The following is a 20,853-nucleotide window of genomic DNA, read 5'->3' on the forward strand; positions in this document are numbered from 1 at the left end:
TCAGGGTATCTGTCGACAGCGAAAGCGCAGCTCTGGCGTGATGTTGGTGAACGGGCATGCTCCCCGCTTGCGAGAATATTGCCATGAGCGATAGCGAGTGTCAGGCCCCCTCGTTTGCAGGAACACTGTCCACATCACCCCGTGGATTTGAACTGCGAACCCAAACATCCAAACTTTTAGGATGACCGACCGTGATTGAGAACCACCCATGAAAACAAAACCAGGTCGTCTCTTACAATCGCCAGTCGGTGTTGGCGATTGTTGGCGCGCCAACTCTCAGCATATTCTCATGCTGGCACCGAGTTTACTCCGGCCTTTGCTTTGTAGCGCGAGAGACCCACGGGGTGGTGGGGCGGTGGGTTTCAACAGAGTAGAGTGTGGAGGGCTGCAGCACTGAAGAATCTTTTGAAATGTACGACCTCCCAACATTCCCGATGCTGTCACCTCATCCGTTCGGCTTGACCCGCCTATCCGAGTGAAGCACTGACAGATCTAGACGTTTTCAGCAAACGTTTCTACAACTGACTCACCATTTTCCCAATTCCCAGAAGTCAATAAATAGGCGAATAAAGTGTCTCATACAGAGAGAAAGAACTAAAAAGATTTTTATCACGGTACTCTAATGTTATACAAATACAATTCTTCAATATTTTTATTGTGTGCTTTGTTTTACATTCTCAATGAATAAGAATAATTATAGGAATACAAATAAAGAATACAGTCTGAATTCAGTGTAAATATGTAATATGAAAATGTATCAGTATGTAAAGAATGATGTCTATTGTTTTTTCCAGCCCGGAAATTAGACCAACGGCCACAATAGGATCTGCAAATGATTCATATATTTCGTGTCACCCTCCAATAAGTTTTCATCAAGAGCTGGACCTCCCTATTCTATCTGTCTTATTTACATCTTGAGGAAGCTGTCGCAGCTTGCAGGGAGTGTCTCTCAGTGGCTGAGGGCTGAGTTCTGTGCGCGTGTGAGTCGGCGACGCCACGAAGGAGATTAGACAAATCTGAACTCCCAGAGAACAAAGGAAGTGGAACGAGAAAGCAGGATGAGACCCGTCATTGTCTTATTGGTCCCAGTGTGCCATCGTAAATGGCGTCCCCTTCCTATGCTGTCGTTCTTAAGACACTGGTAGGTCCCCGTGAGTTTGGCTGTGATGGATTGTCCTCTCACCCACTGAAACGTTCTCCTTTAATCATCTCCAGGTCCTACAAAACTTGTGTTTGTGGTACCTCATGGTTCCAGATATTTTCAAGTATTAGTGTCGACAACCTGCAGGTGGAAATATATATATGAGGTGATGTAGAATGTGCTAAAACAGATTTTCCGAATGATTTATTAAGTATGGAGGTCCACGGGTGACCTGAAGGTTGAGGAAGTTGAACCCGTAAGTTCATGACCTGTGGTTGCAAACCATAGGTCCACATTTCTTCAGTAGACGTCTGTTTATAACAATGCTTAATGATGATTCTCTCCTTTGGACACGTTTCCACTAAGACAATTAATAATGCAAAATTGTTTATTACTCAGCAGCCAATTCTATCCAATTCTCCCTTGACAGAGTCCACGGTCTTCATCCCCCAGTCCAGCTACGCCGTTGAGGAGGATGTTGGCGAGCTGTTTATACCCATGAAGCGGAGTGGAGACATCAGCCAAGAACTCATGGTGATCTGCTACACTCAGCAAGGTGAGTTAATGTCAGTCAATGCACCAAACAGCACCACTCTCTACGTGGGGAAATCCCACAGGGCACAGTGATCAAGAAATACACCCACGCCTCTGCCATTCAGGATCCCTGCTGCCTTTCTTCAGGTCCTAGTGAGCAGCGCATGTAAGATCCGCCTCAAAATGTCTTACGTGTGCTTTGGGAAAAGGCCAAAGACATCCCAGACTACCTCTGCAAGCTGTAATTCCTGAATCCGGTTCCTTGTGGGTGAAGTCTGGTTCATGTGCACCACCTTCCCAGGAGGGCGTTGTCAGGGCTGGGTGTGATTTTAACCCTAATACAGTTGGCTGGTCAAACTCTATGGGAACACTATGGATGCATCATGCCTTGGAGACCAAACTTGAAAATTTTACCCCAAGACCATGAAGTCTCTTACCCGGCCTTGTCCTTGGGCTACCCCGACACCCCCCATTCCTGCTCTACCCCCCGTGCTGATTTGCAGTCTGTTCCCTTCATGTTCCCAGGTACTGCCACGGGCACCGTCCCTACCACAGTCCTCTCCTACTCCGACTACATTTCGCGTCCTGAGGAACACGCCAGTGTGCTGCGATTCGACAAAGGTGAGGCGGAGAAGCCCTGCCGCGTTGTCATCATCGACGATTCGTTGTATGAAGAGGAAGAGAGCTTCAACGTCACCCTCAGCATGCCCTTGGGAGGGCGACTGGGCTCGGAGCACCCTAGTGCCCGCGTCACCATCCTACCCGACCAGGATGACGGTAAGGACCTGGGCTTTAGTCTGTTATTGTGCTTCTGCAATATTTCCCACTCCTGTATCCTAAACAGGATGGCTTCTTGAAAGTTGGCTCTTTGTTCTTTTATGTTTGTCTGAAATATATATTTTATTCCATGGAGACCGGTTGGGGCATCAAGATTCTTCTGTGGGACCCCAATGGACAGAAGCGGAGTCGTCTGACTCAGACAGCCTCTCAAAAGCTTTGCTCCGAAATTGATTTATGAGGTGTGAAAGAGAGCAAGAGAATGCGTTTGAAAGAAAAGAGGGGAAAACGAAAGTAATTCCCAAAGACTCAAAGGGTGTCTCCAGGGAAAGAGTGATTTTCTTTTTTGGTCGGGACGACTTCACTGCCAAATGGAGACGTTGGCTGAACCGCCCATATATGAACTTGTTTACCTTCTGTTTTTTTTCAGCCCATTAGCTGAAGGTGAGCGTTACAGCTCAATAAGAGCTACGAAGGAGAGGTGCAGGAATCAGTGGGATCAGCAGCAGGACCTTGGTGCTGTATGGCTGTTATCAGCCCGTGAAGTGCCTGGAGCTTACCCTCCAGCCTCCCTTTTTGTTCAGAAGCAGCCTGGGGTGGTGTCTCTTGGGGGGGGGGTGTTCTTGGGCTGTTTTGGCTCAAACGTAGCTGCCGTTGGCCATGAAACCACAAGAGCTCAGAGAAGGGTGCATTGTTACCAAGCCCTTGTCAGCTGAACGTCTTACGTAGCCTAGCAGTGACTCACAAGCTAGGGTTGGTCGTGGGCTGGATGTGGACGACTCTCCCTTCCAAGGGTCTTTTCACACTGAAATGTGTCCGGCATCCATACTTCTTGCCAGGGTTCTGTTCCAGCTTATTGTCTGCTACACATCTCAAGAGGTCATTAGCAGGGTTTACAAAATGAGCCGGTGGCTTTTGCTGTCACACCCTGGAAATCATCCAGGATGTATCTGCATTCATCAGCAGAAAAGTTTGAATTTTTTGGCTTCACAAGCTCTGCCCCTTTTATCTCACCGTGTGCTTTTGCTGAGCTTCTACAACCCAAACACATAATATGTAGGAATGATCACCAGCTCACCAAATAAACCAGCGTGTTTACTGCAGAATTTGTGGTGTGCAGCTCAGCAGGTTCGGTTCTTGTGCGTATGATCCAAAGGTGGTTGATTCAGGACCCAGAGTTGGCAGAGTGATGTTACCTTTGAGCACCTGAGCAAAGCCCCTAATCCCCAGTTACTCCACGGACTTTCTGTCGCTGCGTCCTCAATTTCGTCATTTAACATAAATTCATTTGTTAACTGAGTACATAAGTAACAAACAAACATCCATCTTCAGTAATCGCTTGTCCTATACACTCCATTCACATGCTCACCTATGGGCAATTTGGTAACTCCAATTAACCTCAGCATGTTTTTGAATTGTGTGGGAAAACCACAGCACTTGGTGGGAACATGCAAACTCCACACACATGGAGCCATGGTGGAGACTCGAACCCGAGTCCCAGAGGTGTGAGGCAGCAGTGCTGACCATGGCACCATCATGTCTGCTGAAACCCAATCAAAATTTCATGAACTGACATGGCTACTGAGAGGGCGAGCCAACCCTGGTATGTCAACACTAATAGTCCAGGAAAACAACAGGCTGCCTGCTGTCAAGTCAGTAAAACCTGCGCATCATGGACAGATGCTTCCTAAGCTAATGACTGACCTGTCACATCCAAAACCCATCCCACATCCACACACCGCACATCCGCCTCCACCCAGCAGCAGGCTAGGCACACCCCCCCTCTCCACATCTACTTGCACCAAAATGCATTTGACCGCCCTCCACCCCCCCCAAAAATCTTTCTCTTCCCATTCCAAAATTATATTGTGCATGAATAAAATATAACTTGTTATAAGTAGGCAAAGGCCCAGCATGGCGTCACGGTCGACATCCCCCACCTAAGTGGTTTCCTGTCACCTTTGACCTCTAGTACGTTTACTCATGCGGTTTGTTTGGAGACGTGAGTCCGATGCCTGTGTGCAGGCGCTGTGCTCCAGGCGTGAGATTATCATGTGTAATCTGAGCCGTGCGTGGAGTTCAAACGCAGGGACACGTCTGACTCCTGTGAGGTGGGGGGGGATGCAAAATGCAGGGCTTATCTGCAGCCACAGCCTCGGGGCGAGTCTCACCTTCAGTGAACGATGGGGGGGGGGATCGCACAGACAATCAGGCGGCTTTTGCTTGCACGTAGCACGGGGGTCACCGAATGAGGCGCGGATCGGAACAAACACGCTTTTGTGAAGAGGTGTGTTTCTGTTCCATTGTTATCCTGCCCGGGAGGGAATTCGATTCCGCTTGGGGTCCGGGATGCTGGGTTGACAGAGGGAAAGCGAGCAGGGGGGCGAAAAAATTACCCAAAACCACCGGCAAACAGGGCAGCTTTATACCCGCCGAGAAACTCACCTCACGCGTGGAGCATCTGTAACCCGATCGGCTATTTGAAAACAAATGACATGCTGCAGGATGCTCGTCTGGTTCCGTGCTGATAAGAACACACTGGCATCACTGAGCTGGGCTTGCGGTCCGGTAACTTGGGCAGAACCCTCCCTCGTTAAACGGAAAACGGTCTCGGTACTCACAGGGACTGCCTGGAGTAGTCTGGTCGTTGTGGAGAGGGGACAGAACTGAGCTGGTCAGCACACAGAGATCTGCAAACACTTCCAAGGGTCTCTGTCCTCTCCTGAGTTGTGATCTTTTGGGAGCGGTGGAGAGGGTACATGTAACTCTGATCTCCGTACACACGTCTGTGTGTATTCCGGCGTGAATATGGAGAAGAGTCCGCTTTTTTTTAGAGATTCTGTTACAGCCAGGTGAGGTTCTTTTGTGGGGGCAGGGTGAGGGGCTGGGGGTCGTTGAGCATGAGAAGGAATGGTGTTTGCTGCCTGTCAGTGCCATTTTTTCTTCTTTATGTTGTGCTACACACACACACACGCACACACACACACGCTGATGCACAAAGAGAACTCCACACACACGCAATACAGTGCATAGGTCTTAGTCAGTCAAAGAAAATGTTTCAGTAATACAGTAAAAAAAATTACTGAAATTTCTTCTGTTCTCCAAAATGTCACTGATATCTTGCTGGACGGCTAGATGAACATCGCTTCGGTTCCCAAGCATCTTCTCAGGGGCACCTAAGCCATTCCACGTTATCGTTAAAATTCACCACCGGTTCAGTTAGTCAACTTAGTAGGTTAAATCACTCAGTGAGGTATTTCTGTGCTAAATTCAAAAATTACAGTTGCTGCAAATACTGGCTGATTATAGGAGAGGCACTGAAATAGCGAAGCTGACGCTTTGGCAGATATAATATCAAAGTTATACACCGATATGACGATCATTTAAACATCATTTTCTATGACGCCATAAGACTTTTGCACAGTAATTAAACTCAAAATATGCAAAAGAAAATTCTCTGCTGGATCTCAGGTACGGCATCGAGAGCCTCAAAAGAGTCATCACTGGTTGTCCCGTTGAATCCTGGCACAGCATTGGCAGAGCCCTGGAGGCGTGCCTCGCTTGTGGGGAGTGACATCCTGTAGGAATACCCACACGCACGCTCAAACACAGGCAGCGTACGGGGAAGAGTCGCCGATTAAAGCCAGTATTTCCTATAGTGATTATTTTTTTTGACGGTATAATTGTTGTTTTAACTCGGCTGCCTCTCAAAGCAGGAAGCATGTAAAAAGGGCCCCCGCTCTGATATCGCTCACGCAGGAATATATGCGACCATCCTGAACCTGTCATTACAGCTACAGTGGGGTGGGGGGGGGGGGGGTTATCTGGAAGCAGAATAGGGTAGAAGGTACCGTGTTGAGCTTCCCTGTCATTATGCTGCCCCCCCCTCGTCCCCCCCTGCACTCCCCACCCCTTCCCCCAGGCTGATGAATGATGAATAGTCTGGGCTGTCGCCTTCCACAAACAGGCTGCACATACCTGACTAGGTGTGTCCGAAGGCTTTGTCCAGCACGTGTGTTTTCTGTCTAACATGTACGGTAGTATGTCTACATGTGAGCCTACCTGTTTACTTTAGCCCGTTAACACCTTCATGGATACCATCCAGAATTTATTCATTCTGTTTTCGCTTCTCTCTCCCCGTTTAAGATTGTCTGTTTGCTGCTGCTTAATCAGAGCCCTTGATGAACAGCCTGGGAACTAATGCAGGTCTCTGGGTAACCGAAGCACATCTCTAAGCAACTGCCTTGGGATGTTCCTTCATAGTTTAGGTTAAGTACCATGCTCAGTGGCACAGTGGGGGCCCCTTTCAGGGTTTAATCGCAAAACCTTCCCAGTTCTTAATCACAGCGCGGCCTGCTGCTCTGTCAACAACATCAACAAAGCGATTGTTTAATTCTTTAATTAACACAGGTGCAAAGTACACATCCCCACCCGTGGAGCGGTAATTCATTTGTACATTAGTATAATTCAGGTTCCAATTTGAGCGAACGTCTTGAGGTACTTATTTGAGAATTAGCACTTGTGAGGTTGCTTGGATTATAATTATGAATAATTTTCACATTCGAAAGTGGGATGAGCTTTTGTTCAGGCAGCCCAAACCGTTGGCACGAGGCCGGAATCTCCGCCGGCCATCTGCTTCGGCACGACCAACCACAGCATCCACAGATGTGTCGCCAGGCAGCCTAGGAGATGATTGGGGATAGGCGGTCGATGACGTTCCCATATCTGTCTCTGACTAATCTAATGCTCCATCACGTCGTTCCGGTTAAACTTTGTGACAGTTTGCTTTCAAGAACCTATGCCCGCGTGTAATGCATGGGTTTACCCTTGCTGAAACACAGGGACCTCTGCCAAAAAGAGCCAGCCACTTCATCGTTTTTGTTTGCTTGCTTTCCAAACGAGTTTTGAGCCGACACCAGATGTGCATTGGTTCTGATCCATTCCAGTAGTAGTGGTAGGGGAAGCTTGCACTGTGTTACGGGGACACCCCTGGTGGTGACATCAGCATAATGAAACAACATGCCCTTAAACCTGAGAGCCCCGCACTCATGGACCCCCCCCCCCCCCGTGCACCCCACACCTCCCCAAATGATTATAGATAACAAGAAACACAATTGGAGAATCACGTTTAAATGTCAGAATCACATTTAATTAAAAATTAAATTACAGCCTGTGGCCATTATGGTACCAGTCTAATAGACAATAATCTATTATTCTCTCGTCTCTGGAACGGATATTGCAAATTGCTGAATTTATTATTGTACAGTTTTAAAATGTGTACATAATTTCTGGGCTCTTCGCTGTCCCATGGATTGAACATCGATTGTATCCACAGTCTGCTGGTAACCTTTCTTGTCACACGGATGGAGTTGATGCATGACTAGACAGTTTGGAATCTTTAGTTTTATTTGGTTCATGAAAGGGGAAATAAAGGTTATAAAAGATTTTCCCGTACTTTAAAGCCGGTCAGACCACATTGCTTTTTTTCTATCGTTACAAAGTTGTGCTGGGCTTGTTTATTGATTTCTATGAAAAAACTGGTTGAACATCTTACGTTTTTTTCCAAGGAATCGATTTTTAGATATTAGCTTTTTTTTTTAACATTCAGAAAGATATATTGAAGTGGAGATGATCTTATGGAAGCAAACTAAAAATAATTCCTGCCCCATAGTTCTCTAACAAGATGTTATATGGAAAACTGTTGGAAAAAAAACTGACTTAATGGACCACCTCCTTGAACAGGCGCACGGGTTAAAACAAGTCTTCTTCTGAAGAGAAGGAGGGAAAAACAGCAATTTTCCCTTCCTTCAAGCTGTCATCATCTTCGGCATCTCGTCAGTGGAGGAGGAGGGGAAAATGGGGGTCGCTCTGTCACAGATATGGCTGTGAACTTTCGGTCGTCTCCCAAGGTTGCTGACAAGAGATTCGCAGCAGAAAACGGGAAAGCCGGAAACTTTGCCAAGATCCCAAACGGAACGTCGCACCGCAGCCAAGCTAGTTTGGCAGTGCTATGAATCTCATATACAGGGCAGTCTCATAGACATGGTTGCCATGTTATTAATCATAATTATGGGGAGCAGGAGACAGCTGCCGAGATTGGTCACATGGTGCCTGCAGTGGCAGGTGGCCACACCCCCTCCGGGAAAGTAAATATACCTGCAATGGTTGCCACCCCTCCCCCCCCACCCCACAGATTGCTATCTAATCACGTAATCAGGTAATGAACTTTTTTTTTTTTTTTTATTAACCCTATTTGCTCGTAGTACATTTGCTTCTCTCTACTCATTCCCCCTGCCACATGTTTTACAAACGCCAATTGGATAGGTTTTGGGTACGTTATATTGTTGCCGAGATACAGCTGGTGATGCTGTAGTTAAGGAGCAACTTAACAACTTACAGAGGACTCCATACTTTATCTAGGAACACAGATTTACACAAAAATCCCACCTTTAAATATGTTTTACGCTGAGGCACTTCTCTTGCAGATAAACAAAGAACATTATTCCCGGTAAGCTATTAAAAAGGATAGGGCTAGGTGCCGTGTCATTTGTTATGAAGATGGAGTGTGGTGATCTTGTTGACACATGTTACATGAATACTCATGCTCTTGTGGCTGTTCCTCCTCACCCCAAAGTGTGTCAGCTACGCGCTGTATCAGGTATCAGCAGAAAGTGTCAGCTGTGGCTGGCCTCCTTGTGTATCCCGTTATTTATTTCAATTTTTCTTTATAGGTATCTTATGTACATTAGGCATGAGGAGCGTGGACATCAGCACAGTCGCCTACGCTTGGTTTAGGCGGACAACCTTTCTGTTTTTCTAACTGCCCGGCGCTCATGTTTCCAGCGCGGTCTCGGGACTGACAGCAGGACGCGGGAGGACGCCCGGCGTCACGCTTCCGTGTAAAAAGATCCGGTTCAAGACCTTCCATGAAGAGCGCTGCATTCCACAGCGGAGGACAGATAGACCTGCAGATATGATCTAACACATCACTGCGAAGTGGTGCTTTTGTCTGTAATATGTCCCTTGTGGGGTCATTTTTCTAAGCTGGTAGCAGTCGGCCTTTGCTGAAACCTGAGTAAGGATTCCTACAATCTGCTGCTTCATGATTACAAATTTAAACTTGGTCGATCATGAATCATCTGAGGTTTAAACAGCAGACTGATTCCCGTAATGGTGTGTCCTAGACAGAAGCCTCCTGGCTTTTCTTTCCCGCACTTAGACAAGATATTAGTTTTGGTTGTTTTTCTGGGTGTTACTACGAGAAGGAGAATCCATTTCTGTGACTTTCAGTCCCCGCGAAAGTGGCGATTTTGAAAGCATGTAGTTGTTAAGAGTGTGAAAAGCACAAAGCACTTCAATTTCTTGTTCATAGAAAGTCTTTCGGCCAAACACTACCTGTGGTAATGACACGGGCTTGTCTGCTCATTTTCTCTTCCCTCAGCACCTGCGTTCTACTTTGGAGAGCTGGAGTACCAAGTGGATGAGAGTGAGGGTCACGTGGAGGTACGCGTGTGGAGAACTGGGACTGATCTGTCCAAGGTGGCCTCCGTTACGGTGCGCTCCCGAAAGACCGACCCTGTTTCCGCCGAAGGTGGGCCTCGCTCTCGCAGTCTGAAGTTCAGCAGTGACCACGTTGGTTTCTTGCAAGTTTTCAGTGTTATCTGCCATCACTGGATTTGAGTCTCGGCTCATTCCAGCTATATCTAGACGTCACCCTGCATTTCATTACTTTTCGGATAAATCCAATTTCCCAAACTCAATCAGTCCACAGAATCCGTTTTCAGGAAGATCTCTGTGGACTTTTGGAGTTCTGGGAATGTAATGAATGTTGTTCACTGGATTTCATGAGGAGTGACTTTTGGTTCCCAGCACTGTCACATGTGATGAGGAAGCATGACTTTCGGTCATCGATGGCTTCTTCTCAAAAACAGTGCAAATGGACTAAATGAGTTTCGTAAATTTGCTCTTCAATTAGAGAAGTTATTGAAGATACTGTTGGTACCGCATGTGAAATAGTGACGTTCAGTGATGCTCTGTGTTTTGAAGAAAACCAGACCCTGGTTTTGCTTTTTCAAGTAAGATTTCTGTGGTCCTTTGGGGGGGGGGGGGTTGTTGTTCCCTAAGCAGAGAGATAGATTAGGTATAGGAATGCAGTTACAGATTGGAGGGGATTCAGGGAAGGGTCAGTGCAGAATGCTGTGGCCTCAGGCCAGTATAGATGTGTGAGATTTGGTGGGAGTGGAGTGGCCCATTACCAGGTGGTTATGAATGAGCAGTGCATCTGAGGAATGTACAGGACTGAGGCTTACACACTCACACACACACACACACACACTCACACACACACACTCACACACACACACACACACACACACTCACACACACACACTCTCACACACACACAGTCACACACACACTCACACAGTCACACACACACTCACACACACACCTAGACATCTACGCATGCGGGGGCTGCATCCTTAAGCCCCCCCTTACCTTTTAGTCGCCTTCTTCATTTCTCATACTTTCACCCCTTTTCTGTCGCCTTTACTCACACTCTCTTGTAGGTTGACTCCTTGGTCTTGTTTCATCTAAAACTTTCAGCGGAAGCTTAGCTAAGGTTCCGACAAGCATTTCTGGGTCATTTGCCCATGGGAAATGCTGGGAGTCTAACGAGGCACCTTCGATGCTCAAACTTTTTGTAAACAAGCAGCCAGATCACCTCCTGGGCCTTCGCTTATACCAGACGGATGTGTACTAATGCCGTAATCCGCCTTCTGCGATTCCAACTATTCACTCCTCTCGGGCTGATCATGCATGATTCTTCCTTTATTTTGCTAGTTTTGCATCCTCTGTTAGTTACTATTAGTCCTTAAAGGATGATTTTAAAAGGCTTTCTTGATTGCATTCCCACAATCCTCTTCAAGTTCTGTTAACTGAGGTCAGTGACGTCTCTCTATCATTCGCAGCTGGCACAGACTATGTGGGGATCAGCCGCAATCTAGATTTTGCCCCAGGGGTGAACATGCAAACCTTACGTGTAACCATCCTGGATGACCTGGGCCGCCCCGCCCTCGAGGGAGTGGAGCGGTTCGAGCTGGTACTGCGAATGCCTATGAACGGCGTTCTTGGAGAGCCAAGCAAGACCACCATCTACATCAATGACTCTGTATCAGACTGTGAGTGTTTCTGTGACCCATGGCATCATAAGAATATAGTAGAAAGCTTTTTTGAGCGTTTTGATGAATTCAGCGAATTCGAGAACACTGCACATCTTACAGCACGTTCGGCGATTCCTCTAACCTCCGATTTGTCTGACTGTTGAACTCTTTGTCCTATCAGTACCAAAAGTACAGTTCCGGAATGCCATGTACACAGCCAATGAAAATGAGGGTCAGGTCTCGGTCGTGGTGCACCGTAGTGGTGACGTCAGCTACCGGTCCGCTGTCCGTTGCTACACCCGGCAAGGCTCCGCCCAAGTGATGATGGACTTCGAAGAGCGGCCGAACACCGATGCCTCGCTCATCACCTTTCTCCCAGGTAGGACACTGATCATGGTCAGAACAAAGACAAAGGAAAGACAAAGGAAAGACAAAGGAAAGACAAAGGCCAAATATGCATCTGATTTCGTTATCCATGTTTCCCAGATAAATCGTCATTCCCGTTACACAATGAATAGCTCGAAATATTAATAAACTTATTTACATAGGTGGCCAATTACATAATACATAGATAAATAACACATATTTAAAATGCGATTACTACAACCAGACGAGGATTCAGTCGAACGGTCTGTGCATCAGGCGTAAACATTAACAAATGAATTTCATAAACCCTTTTCGGGACTTCTCAGGTCGATGCGTTGAAGTTTATTGGTCAGCCAATCAAATTAAAATAAAATTTAGTTTCATAACTCCTGAGAAATTCAATACCGGTGAATGGGGGCCAGGTGTAAAAAAATACAATTTAGCTTTTGCCCTCTCAGGGGAGACGGAGAAGCGGTGCATACTGAGGCTGGTGGACGACTCGCTTCATGAGGAGGACGAGGATCTCCGGCTGGTGCTGGGTAGTCCCAGGAGTGACTCGCCGTTTGGGGCGTCTGTTGGGGCTCAAAATGAGACACTCGTCAGGATAAACGACCATGCAGACAGTACGTAAGCAGCAGACGTCCAGTTCGTAAAGAGTTCATCCATAGTCCAACTCTGCTTAACATTTAAAGTCTAACCCAAGTGAATGCTTGGGAGTTATTGAGGCGACGGTTTCTTCCTGAAATACTGGAAGCAGCAGATAGGTCAAACGGTCAAAGTTATTCTGGTGGGATGTTTCATCTTCTGCATCCCCTTGCTTCTTTAACCACAGAGCCCATCATCAAGTTCGCCGAGACCAAGTTCAGCGTGCACGAGCCGCGAGAGGTTGGCCAGGTGGTAGTGGTGCACATCCCCGTGCTGCGGCTGGGAGATACCTCCAAGGTATCGGTGGTTCGTGTTCATACCAAGGACGGCTCTGCCACCTCAGGAGAGGACTACCACCCCATATCCAAAGGTAGGGCCCTGTCTTCATCAAGCACAATCTCATGTGACAGAATGCTGCTTACTAGCAGGGCCGAAAGCGTGACCTACCATGCTACCTCCATCTGATCGGTCAAGATCTATGGAGGTATCAGTGTTCTGCAGAAGACTTATCTGACGGGAAGAAGAGCATATACTATACATCATTCATTTTTAGTCATATCCCACATCACAATGTATAGATGCGTTCGCAATGACTTGTAACTTGAAAATTCCCATCCACCTACTTAAAAAAAAAGTACAGTACTAAAGAACAGCTGAACATAACGGTTTTATGACACAGATTTACACAAAAAAATGCTAACTACCAGGTCCTGTTGTGTGGTGTGAAAGCGACACACTAAAGAGGCCAGGAACTAAAAAGTTCCTGGCCTGGACAGCGCAGGGACTTGTAAAATGGGACCATGTTACAGAACTTCAGTATGAAAGTGCTTGCCACTTTGCGGTTCGGGGTCGGATCAGTCCCCGTGTGCTGGTGGAAAAGCGCCCTTTCACTATTCATTTACAAAGAGACTTTCAGTAGTTTTTTTCTGAATACATTGATCAAATGAATGATCAAAGCATTTTTCTTATAACTGTGGACTTCGTGGGATGGCTTTCTTTGTGAGGCAGTTAGTCCCCCTTCCTGTGAGTCACAGCTACACACCCGTGTTTCAGAGAGCTGATGGGGCAAAAATTTGTCAACAGATGTGGAGTTTAAGGAAGGGGAGACGCGACGTGTGGTGGAGGTAGAGATTCTGTACGACGGCGTGCGGGAGATGAGGGAGGCCTTCACTCTCCACCTGAAGCCTGACGAGAACATGATCGCTGAGATCCAGGTGTGGGAGATGCGCATGAATATACCGTGGAAATTTTACTCTTTGTGTGGAACCTCCACCCGAAATTCCCATTCTCTGGGTCTATACTTATTAATGTGCAGTCTGTGTGACCTATACAGTATTTTAAGGTACTCTACAGGATAACAGGCACTTATACTATTATTTAAATTTTAAATAAACACTCCCAATTAATATAAATTTTTAAAGGGAAGCATGAAATAGTAATTTTCGATTGATTCAAGTTTTAATGGATTTCATCAGTTATTTGTGCTGAATTTATTTTCCAGGAGTTCTGGAAATGTAGAAGTCTAAGTCTGTTAATTTCAGGTTTTAGTGTATGACGTTTCACTGGGGTCTTGATTTTAGCAAGTGTATTCATTATTGCTGTCCCTATAAGCCCATGTGGTCCTATTTGCCGTGTGACAGATGAGCAAAGCCATCGTGTACATCGAAGAAGTCAGTATGGCCGATGTCACCTTCCCCTCTTCACCAGAGGTGGTATCCCTGCTGGAGTATGACAACACCGGTCGGACCACGGACCGCCTCCACCCCACAGCTGGTTACCCTGTCATCTGCGTTACGGTGGGTCCATGTTTCCTCTTAGGGGAGGTGAGATGCATGATGGGATGCCCTCAGGCATCTCTGATCGATGGTGATGCCCAGGTTTTGTATTGCCATATTCACAAAACCAAATTATCCTTACAGCAGTGTTTCTTGACCCAGTCCTCAGTCAATGCCTGGTATTTGGTGTTATTGAATGTTTGGATCAGGTGTGCTGGAAGCAAAAATGTGTACCGGGGTCTCCGCGAACTGGGTGGAGAAACACTGCATTACAGGGTCAGCTTCATTGTCATTGAGAACATCAGTTGGCGGTCTCCAGTAATTGCAGAGACAGCGTGAAGATCTTGTGCTTGATTTCTATCTGCTGCTGTACCTAGAACTCTGTTAGCAGGCCCAGACCAGCTGCTCCGCTGTGCTGTCTAGTTTTCAGCCCTGGTTGCTTATTAATACAGACATCAAAGTATTATCTATGAAGAAAGAAATCGAAATAGTCAGCCGTTACTAAAGGGAGCTGCTTAAATGACGACCTGATCAGGGGGTGACAGCTGTCTTGTTATATTAACAAGTAGGTGGGTCCCAGATGGCTAATAAGCCATGAAAACTGCAGCTAAGTAGGCTTGCGGTTACCGTTTTGCGTAACGATGGAGGATTATTCCCTGAGGCTTCGTAGGAAGAGAGGAATTACTGCTTCCTGAAGTGACCCGTGGGGACATTTTCCTGGCGTGTCTGTTTATGTATTCGTGTATGTGTGTTTTTTTGAGTTGGGTCAAAATTACTAGGATTTCTAGCAACTGGTCATGGCCATCGCCATCTTACTGGTCCCCTTCTCACAGGCCTGCAATCCAAAATACTCCGACTACCACAAGACAGGCTCCATCTGTTTCAGCGAGCACATCAACCACACCCTGACCCGGTACCGCTGGCTGGTCAGCGCTCCCGCTGGGTCCGATGGCGTCACTAGCCCCATGAGGGAGGTGGACTTTGATACCTTCTTCACGTCCTCCAAGCTCATCACTCTGGACTCCATTTACTTCCAAGCCGGCTCACGGGTTCAGTGCGTCGCCCGGGCCGTCAACTCCAATGGTGACGAGGGCCTGGAGATAAGCAGCCCAGCTGTCACCATCAGCGTGGAGGAGGGTGAGCAGCAGAATTTACTGGCAGCCCCTGGGTATTCCAGACACTTAGGGTGTTTCTCAAAACCAAAAACGCAAAGATCGTACTTGTGTTCTTGCCAAGAGCGGTTTCGCTAACTTGCCTCCCGAGAACGAACTTGGGACACAGTGAATCATGGAAGCAATCTGGGCTGGTGAGGATGCAACCGATCCATCTTTGATATTTGGGACGGGATAAGAACGACATTCAGGGATTTTTCCGTCCACTGTACTTCTGTTCTTGAGTATTGAAACCGGTCTATGGCAATTGAAGATGACATACAATGGGTAGATGAGAACACAAATATGGTGAAGTATGCATACTGAGAAACACCCTTAATGACCCTATAAGTATGTAAAGTAAATGATGATGTCATAATGAGTGCCATGTGACCTGATATGTGACCCCAGGCTTGTGCCAACCCCGTAACCTGGGCACGGTGGGTGCTGAGCCCTTCTCCGCCAAGCTGCGCTATACGGGAGCTGACGACCCCGACCACGCCAACCTCATCAAGCTGACAGTCACCATGCCACACATCGACGGTGAGCCGGTACACCCGTTCCTCCTCCTGCCCCCCCCCACCCCTAACATGCTGCTTGTTCCTCCCATGCACAGAAACCGACAGGCAAATTGATTCTAGTCACACTTTTCCAATGTTTTCCTTCACACCGAGACCCCAGCATGACTTCACACTGAGAGCCACCCCTCTCGAAACCTCGTAGTACTACCCACACCCCCCCCTCCCCCACGTATTTCCATGCCATCTCGCACTCTGTACCCACCAATTACGTTAAGTGCCACCCTAATGCTTGACTCTCCCCAGGCATGCTGCCAGTGATCTCCACTCGGCAGCTGTCCAACTTCGAACTAACGCTCAGCCCAGACGGCACACGGGTGGGCAACCACCGCTGCTCCAACCTGCTGGACCAGCACGAGGTCACCACCCGTCACGGCTTCCTTACTGACGCTGCCCACGGCGCCAATGTCATCGGGGATGCCATGCCGTACCAGTACAGTGGCGCCCTACGGGGTGCGGGGGCGCTGCGCTTCTACAGGAACCTGAACCTGGACGCCTGCCTGTGGGAGTTCACCAGCTACTACGACATGTCCGAGCTGCTCACGGACTGCGGGGGGACAATCGGAACCGATGGGCAGGTGAGTCTAGTCGTTTTAGCCAAAACACAGTGTGCTGGGAGGGGGAGTGATGTGTGGCTCAGCGGTTTAGAATGCTATGCCTGTGATCGAATGTTGTAGGGTCAAATCCCACACTCGGTAGAGTGGTTTCAACTCTGAGTCTCTGAACAAGGCCCTTAACCCCCCAGTTGCTCCTGGGACTATTGGACCCTCCTCCCTCAAAAATTACTTTGGGTAAAAGCATCTGTGTATCACTTTGAATAAAAGCATCTGCTAAATAAGTAAAATGAAAAAAACGAGAGACAATGATTTTGACTGACATATCAACACGCCCCCCTAATAACTTTTTCAACCATTAGAAAAGGGAAATGTCCCATCAAAACCAGCTCCCGACTCCTAACATTTTAATAGCAGCCAACATCTAAACTCAGCATTTTCGAGAATGTTTGTGGGTAACGTTTTCAGCCCACTTTGGTATAAAAAGAAAGTGGAAGTCGCAAGTTTACTGGGCTCTGAGTTGGTTAAGTTTCCTTCTCAGTTGTTTTTCAGCCAGCCTTTCTGTCTAGCGCACCTTGTCGCTTCTGCAGTTGGCATTCTTGTCAGAAATTAAACCTATTTGTCGACATCTGCTTCATTACAGGAGGTTTTCATGAGAAATGTTAACATGTTGATTTATTTTAGTTTCTTCCCCACTATCAACTACTCCAGCAGGGAAAACTCTCCCATTTTTGCTTGTGTGCTGCACATTTGATGAAGTACAGTGGAAACCGTTTATAGTGATCATGGTTATAGTGATCAGCCGCTTATATGGATCAAAAAGCTTTGGACAGAATCATTCCTGTACAAATATAGTTTAAATAATCCATGTATAGTATTCAAGTAGTCCGCTTACAGTGTTCATTTTGGGTGTTTTTATGATAACTAATGGAAAAAATTTTAACTACGCTAAGTCACTTTCATCCATCCATTTGCCAAACCGTTTATCCTACTGGGTCGCGGGGGGTCCGGAGCCTATCCCGGAAGCAATGGGCACGAGGCAGAGAACAACCCAGAATAGGGGGCCAGCCCATCTCAGGGCACACTCACACACCATTCACGCACACATGCACTCCTACGGGCAATTTAGCAACTCCAATTAGCCTCAGCATGTTTTTGGACTGTGGGGAGAAACCGGAGTACCCGGAGGAAACCCCACGACGACACGGGGAGAACATGCAAACTCCACACACATGTGACCCAGGCAGAGACTCGCTAACCAGTGCACCAGCATGCCGCCCCAAGTCACTTTCAGATTTTCTATTATCTATTTTTTTCCTTCTGTGGATTTTATTTATGGAATGTGAATTTCTATTTACTGTCACTTTGGTAAATTATTGAAGAAGAAAATTTATCAAATTTGAATTAAGATAGTCTTTTAATAAGATTTGTCTTCTCTGGTTAACTTCAGCCTGTCTTTTTCTTTCTTGATTTAACTTTTATGTTGACAAACAGTCATTGCCAAGAGCTAACATGCATTGGTGGTGGGCCAATACTGCCCCCTACAGAACAACTACCTGTAATGCCATGTGAGAAGATCCAACTAATATTTACACACAACCAACAAGACAAAGTCCTACCAAATGTTTACAAGGAGAAACATAAAATGAAAAAAGACAGCTGTGGGCTACATGGCACACGCTGGCATCCAGGATTAAGTTTTTCTATTCAATTTCTAAGCATCTGTGCAACTAGTGTATTTAATATTTTAATGCAGGTATCTATCAACTTATACGTATCTCATTCATTATAGGGGAGAGGTAAAATAAACTGTACAACATAACATACAATATCACACACATTTAACCAAAACTATAATGGCAGCACAATTAATTTGTTTTGGTTTTTACCATATGCTGCACATGTGGTAAAATATGTCCACCTCAGACGTCTCTCGATACATTTGAAGGCTCTTATGCCTGTAAATCGGCTGCTTCAATGGGAGAGGAGTTAAGAGGAACCTTTATGCCTACCACTGCTGCACTGACCCACTATTCCTGCCCTTGTGGCCTCTTGTGATGTTCGTAATCTCTAGGTACTGTAGTGTGTGAAAACATCAGGAAGGTGATTGTTTCTGAAACCACCAGCAATCCCGCCACGTTCAGAATCAGAGTAGGAAAGTTCAGGTCCAGAAAGTACAAATCCAGGCCAAGATTTTGCTTCAACCAACCAGCTGAGTATAAAGAGTCACAGTCACAGAGTATTTAACTGGTTGGTTGGAACAAAATCTTGCCCTGGATTTATATTCTCTGGACCTGAACTTTCCATCTCTGTCCAAAATCATTTTAGTTACACGTCGTAAACATTCTGATGTTTAGCTGTGCAGAGCCTGAACCTCTTGCCTCTGTAAGATTCAGTTGCAGCCCCATGATTCAATTTTTGGAGGAGCAGGTGGAATAATTACTATACCAGACATGGATCAGAGGCTGATTCTGAGTGCTGCATTGCCTTAAAATTAACACTTGGGAGCCTGGACTCTGGTGGTCGGTCGAAATGGCTCAGCAGCCTGGCCAAGATTCACACTGCAGAGTGATTGTCTTTAAATGTTTACACTGCGCAAACTGAAAAAGATCTTTGTTTCAGACCTTTGAAGTACTAAATGTTCTCCTGTGGCATTGTGTCAGAAAAAAATGTAGCCAGGAAACATTCAAGTAATAGGCTCTTAATGACCCCGTGGCAGGTGGAACAATGACGGCTTAGTGTTGTTGTTTCCATGGTTATTGGCAAGGTTTATATGTGAATCGGCTTGAGGTTTTCCCTGCGTTTCTCCCCCCCCCCCAACTCTCTGCTTGTCTCTCACCAGGATGCAAGCAGCTTTGATTGATATGTAGATTGGTCAGAACACCGTGTTTTGCTGGAAGTATTGGCGTGGGTTGGTAGGATGAAGCTGGCTTTTATACGCATTTAGTATTTCAAAGGTTTTCAAATTGCTTGTGTGAACGTGTTCGGGGATAATCAAGTCAGCTCTGTGGTCGTCAGTATTACTTCTCTGCAGTGTGCACAGTGTGGAGGGATCAGCCAACTCCACTGCTCTTCCCAGCATATACATTACTTAAAACTGCAGAATTTGGAATAATTTGTTTTGATATCTATAGTGTCTCCAGCTTTTTTGGCCTCAGCTCATTTAGCTTCATCTTATTTGTTCCCAGCTCGTTTGGCCCTAACTTATTTAGCTTCAGCTTGTTTGTTCAGCTCCAACTTGTTTGGCTTCAGCTCATTTGTAGACAAATTGTTTGTTTCTTGTTTGTTTAGCTTCAGCTCATTTCACACCCAGCTTGTTTGCCCCAATTAGATTTCCTTCAGCTCGCTTGATCAGCTGTCTATTGTTTGTTCCCAGCTCGTTTGTGGGCAGCTTTTTTATCCATATTTTGTTTAACTCCAGCCTGTTTGGATACAGATTGTTTGTTCGGTTATGGTTTGTTTGTTCCCAGCTCGTTTGTGGGCAGCTTTTTTATCCATATTTTGTTTAACTCCAGCCTGTTTGAATTCAGATTGTTTGTTCGGTTAGGGTTTGTTTGTTCCCAGCTCGTTTGTGGGCAGCTTTTTTATCCATATTTTGTTTAACTCCAGCCTGTTTGGATTCAGATTGTTTGTTCGGTTATGGTTTGTGTGTTCCCAGCTCGCTTGTGGGCAGCTTGTTCCCCTCTAACAGTTTTTCATTTTAGGATTGTTTACCGAACATTACGATTAAGGTATGGAAATATTCAAAGTGTCCAGTCTTCTTGATGTTCCCAGAATGTTATCCCAATACTAAAATTGCTACTGCTAGAACTATGACTAATAATATACAAACGAAGAAAGTGTATAGTAGAGCAGCGGGTAACGCTGGTCATGAGTTCTAGGCTGCACGGCACATTTGCAGTACACACATATCGAACATTTTAAAAATATTTTATATTTGATATAAAATATAATATTTTAATGTAAACATGGAAATAACATGCCATTAACGTTACAGTAAGAATGTTCTCTGGCAACTTTGAGAAGACCTTCACGTAAAAATAGCTAAAGTTCTGGCGACATTCCCTATTAGCTGAGTTTATCTATAGTCTGTTTTCCTCCAGCTTGTTTAATTCCGGCTTTTTTGCAGGCAGTTTCTTTTGCTTAGCGTGTAGTAATAGGGTCTGTAGGT

At 46.2% G+C, this 20,853-nt stretch overlaps 1 protein-coding gene across 1 annotated transcript in view; it reads left to right on the plus strand.

The window, feature by feature from the left end:
- LOC125713247 (FRAS1-related extracellular matrix protein 2-like) overlaps positions 1-20,853 on the plus strand; it is a 59,872-nt gene that overhangs the window by 31,120 nt on the left and 7,899 nt on the right. The window contains exons 5-16 of the mRNA XM_048984229.1: positions 1,572-1,697; positions 2,201-2,452; positions 9,894-10,043; positions 11,422-11,631; positions 11,795-11,992; positions 12,438-12,602; positions 12,812-12,994; positions 13,708-13,838; positions 14,265-14,420; positions 15,233-15,536; positions 15,962-16,093; positions 16,375-16,706. Coding sequence (XP_048840186.1) covers positions 1,572-1,697; positions 2,201-2,452; positions 9,894-10,043; positions 11,422-11,631; positions 11,795-11,992; positions 12,438-12,602; positions 12,812-12,994; positions 13,708-13,838; positions 14,265-14,420; positions 15,233-15,536; positions 15,962-16,093; positions 16,375-16,706 — 2,339 coding nt within the window. The remainder of the gene's footprint in view (positions 1-1,571; positions 1,698-2,200; positions 2,453-9,893; positions 10,044-11,421; positions 11,632-11,794; positions 11,993-12,437; positions 12,603-12,811; positions 12,995-13,707; positions 13,839-14,264; positions 14,421-15,232; positions 15,537-15,961; positions 16,094-16,374; positions 16,707-20,853) is intronic.

This window comes from Brienomyrus brachyistius, chromosome 18 (assembly GCF_023856365.1).
Source record: "Brienomyrus brachyistius isolate T26 chromosome 18, BBRACH_0.4, whole genome shotgun sequence".
In the NCBI taxonomy this organism is placed as follows: Eukaryota; Metazoa; Chordata; class Actinopteri; order Osteoglossiformes; family Mormyridae; genus Brienomyrus; species Brienomyrus brachyistius.